The following is a 2,677-nucleotide window of genomic DNA, read 5'->3' on the forward strand; positions in this document are numbered from 1 at the left end:
GGTGCTGGCTCCTACCCTGGGGGTCTTTAAGAAGAGGCTTGATGCCTACCTGGCTGGAGTCATTTGAGCCCAGTTTTTCTCCCGCCCAGGCGGGGGGTCGGACTTGAAGATCTACAAGGTCCCTTCAGACCCACTTCTATGATAACAGGGCCTATGAGCCTGAGACCCTGCACAAGCAGGGAATTCACAGTGAACTTATTCCCAATGGCCCTGCACTGAGTGAGAAATCCACACTAACTGCAAGGAAGTCACGACTCATAGCAATTGCTGCCAGTATTGCTGGCCACCAGCCCTACTCCTTGTCCCACTTTCTGCTTCCACCTTGTCTATTTTGATTCTCAGCTCCCTGGGCAGGAACCTAATTTTCACACAGGCCCTTGCACAGCAGGCCATAGTTTCAATTTAAGCCACTCAAGGCAACCACACCAGACCCCTTTCCAGTATAAAAATTGTATTTCTTGAAGCTGCTGGATTTCATTACTGCTCTGCCCACATACTGGATGGCTTTGCTTACCCACCACCTTTGATAAGATTGAGGTCAGAGTCCACTTCATCAGCTCCGTCGATGGCAACATCAAGCTGTGAGAAGAGAGAATGTGGCTTGAAAACTTTGGGGAATAAATCGGACCTTCTCAAGAGCTGCCACAAAGCAGGCACCTGCTGTTTGTGCAGCTGTGCAGGGAGTCACAGAGCACATACCGGCTATGAGGTCCTTGCATCTTGCCATATGGGAAGGGTCCAACTGTGACAGGTGGTCAGACACTACATGGAGCCCACACAGCACCCCACATGCCAGTGTCTTCATAACCCAAACTCACACACCCATTGCTGCTTTCCAGATGTTTAGGCAGTGCTCTGAGAACTGGCTTTGAGAACAACAGTGCAACTGAATACAAGGTGGCTTGATACAAGCATCTGGGTATGTAATTACACAGACATACACCCACAGAAAACCCACGGGCCATCTCGAAGTCCATCTGTAATCTCTTCCACTCCCAAACAGACCACCTCGAGCATCTAATCCTCTCCAGTCTGAACACTGGTCAGGCTGGGTCAGCACCTGAGGGGAAGTCTCCAAGGGGAAATAATCCAGGGACAACCACAGAAAAGGGGTGGCAACTCTGCAACTGGCATTTTTCCTTCCTGCTCAGAACTGCACCAATGGCACAGCCTCAGGGCAGAGGGTTTTGTGGTGGACGATGTATCAGGATTTGGAGACGAGCCACTGAAACTCCTACCTGCCACTGAAGAGCCCTCACAGGATGAGCTGCTAATCCGAAATCCTGGCCAAAGTCCTGCATGGAGCATCACCTTTATATAAGGCCAACACTTGGGAAACTGGGGGGAAGGAACAGCCTGGCTGGACTCAGCCAGTGCTCGCTTCCTGCCACTGAGACAGCCAAGCCTGCTCCCAGACTGCACACCTCCACCTACTCCATCTGTCTGTGCTCAAGGGCCATCAGATGGGGCATGGCTCAGAGATGCGAGCAAACTAGGATTAAGGAAAACCCATCTCTTTGTATTGGGCCTGCAATCACAGCGCAAGCTCTTGTCCCCGTGGGACAAAGGAGAGTGCTTTGTCCCAATATACCATCCTGGCCCTACATACACCAAAACATTGTCACTGGAGGCCAATCAGATAGAGATGAGATCTCATTTCCAGTTCCCTTACCTCCGGGTGTCTGTCCAGGTCACTTAGGGTTAAACCACTCTGCAGGATCAACTGCCGTGCCTAGACAGAGAAGACATAACAAGTGCTGTTTACTTCCATATGCATGCTCTCTCCTAGGACCTGCACCAAGGGCACAGATCAGCTTTGTGCTGTTGTTCTTCCAACTCCAGAGAATTCCCTCTCCCCATTGTGAGCTTCCCAAAGCACACACTGTCCTGAAGCAGGAGCAGCACAGCAAGGACATGCCTTTCCTAGGCAGAGCTGCAGTGTTCCCACCACTACTCTGAATTCAAGTGGTCCTGTCTATAAAGAGACTGTGTTTGGAGTCCTGGGTCCTACTCTTGACTGCACAACCATAGTTCCCACTGGCTTTCTGGGGAAAACGGCAGATGGGAGGGTCTCTTGCTTCTCCAAGGTCAAGGGAAGAAACTGAGCTCCTAGGCTCCATCCTGGCATCTTCCACCAACTAGCCGTGCTACCCTGGACAAGTCACATACCCGCTCGGCTTCACTCAGCCCTTCTTGGTAACAGGAGGGTAGTGATAGCCACCCCACACAAATGCTGATGAGCTTAACAGTTAGGAAGTGCCTTTTGTTATCACATGGAAATTTTCCCTTTTAGCACAGAAACTGCAAAGGATAAAACAAAAGGTTCTTTGACACACATTAAAAAGCTCTCTAGATTTTGTTATTCTCTGCATTGGGGCCCCTATCCACCCTCTGACAATGGTTTCTTGCCCCCTCTAAAACATTGAGTCTGTTATTGTCTTTAAGTGGATCTCAAACTTTTTAGACTCCAGACACCCATCCATAACTTTTTTTGAATTTAGCAGCCCCACAGTTCAAAAACCCAATTTCACTCATTTTTTTACTGTAATAAATAATTGAGCAAGTCTTCCATTGCAAAGGACTCAGAACAACTACAACAGGTCAGAATATTTTTTAAGCCACGGACTCCTGTTGAAAGCTCTATGTTTACTCTTGTGAATCACACGTAGGTGTTTAC

At 49.1% G+C, this 2,677-nt stretch overlaps 1 protein-coding gene across 1 annotated transcript in view; it reads right to left on the minus strand.

Annotated features, from left to right (window-relative positions):
* The window catches only part of RPIA (ribose 5-phosphate isomerase A), a 30,302-nt gene that overhangs the window by 16,396 nt on the left and 11,229 nt on the right, over nt 1–2,677 (minus strand). The window contains exons 4-5 of the mRNA XM_019553337.1: nt 1,673–1,732; nt 515–579 (exon numbers count right to left, since the gene is read on the minus strand). Coding sequence (XP_019408882.1) covers nt 515–579; nt 1,673–1,732 — 125 coding nt within the window. The remainder of the gene's footprint in view (nt 1–514; nt 580–1,672; nt 1,733–2,677) is intronic.

This window comes from Crocodylus porosus, unplaced genomic scaffold (genome assembly GCF_001723895.1).
Source record: "Crocodylus porosus isolate Cpor-Errol unplaced genomic scaffold, CroPor_comp1, whole genome shotgun sequence".
In the NCBI taxonomy this organism is placed as follows: Eukaryota; Metazoa; Chordata; order Crocodylia; family Crocodylidae; genus Crocodylus; species Crocodylus porosus.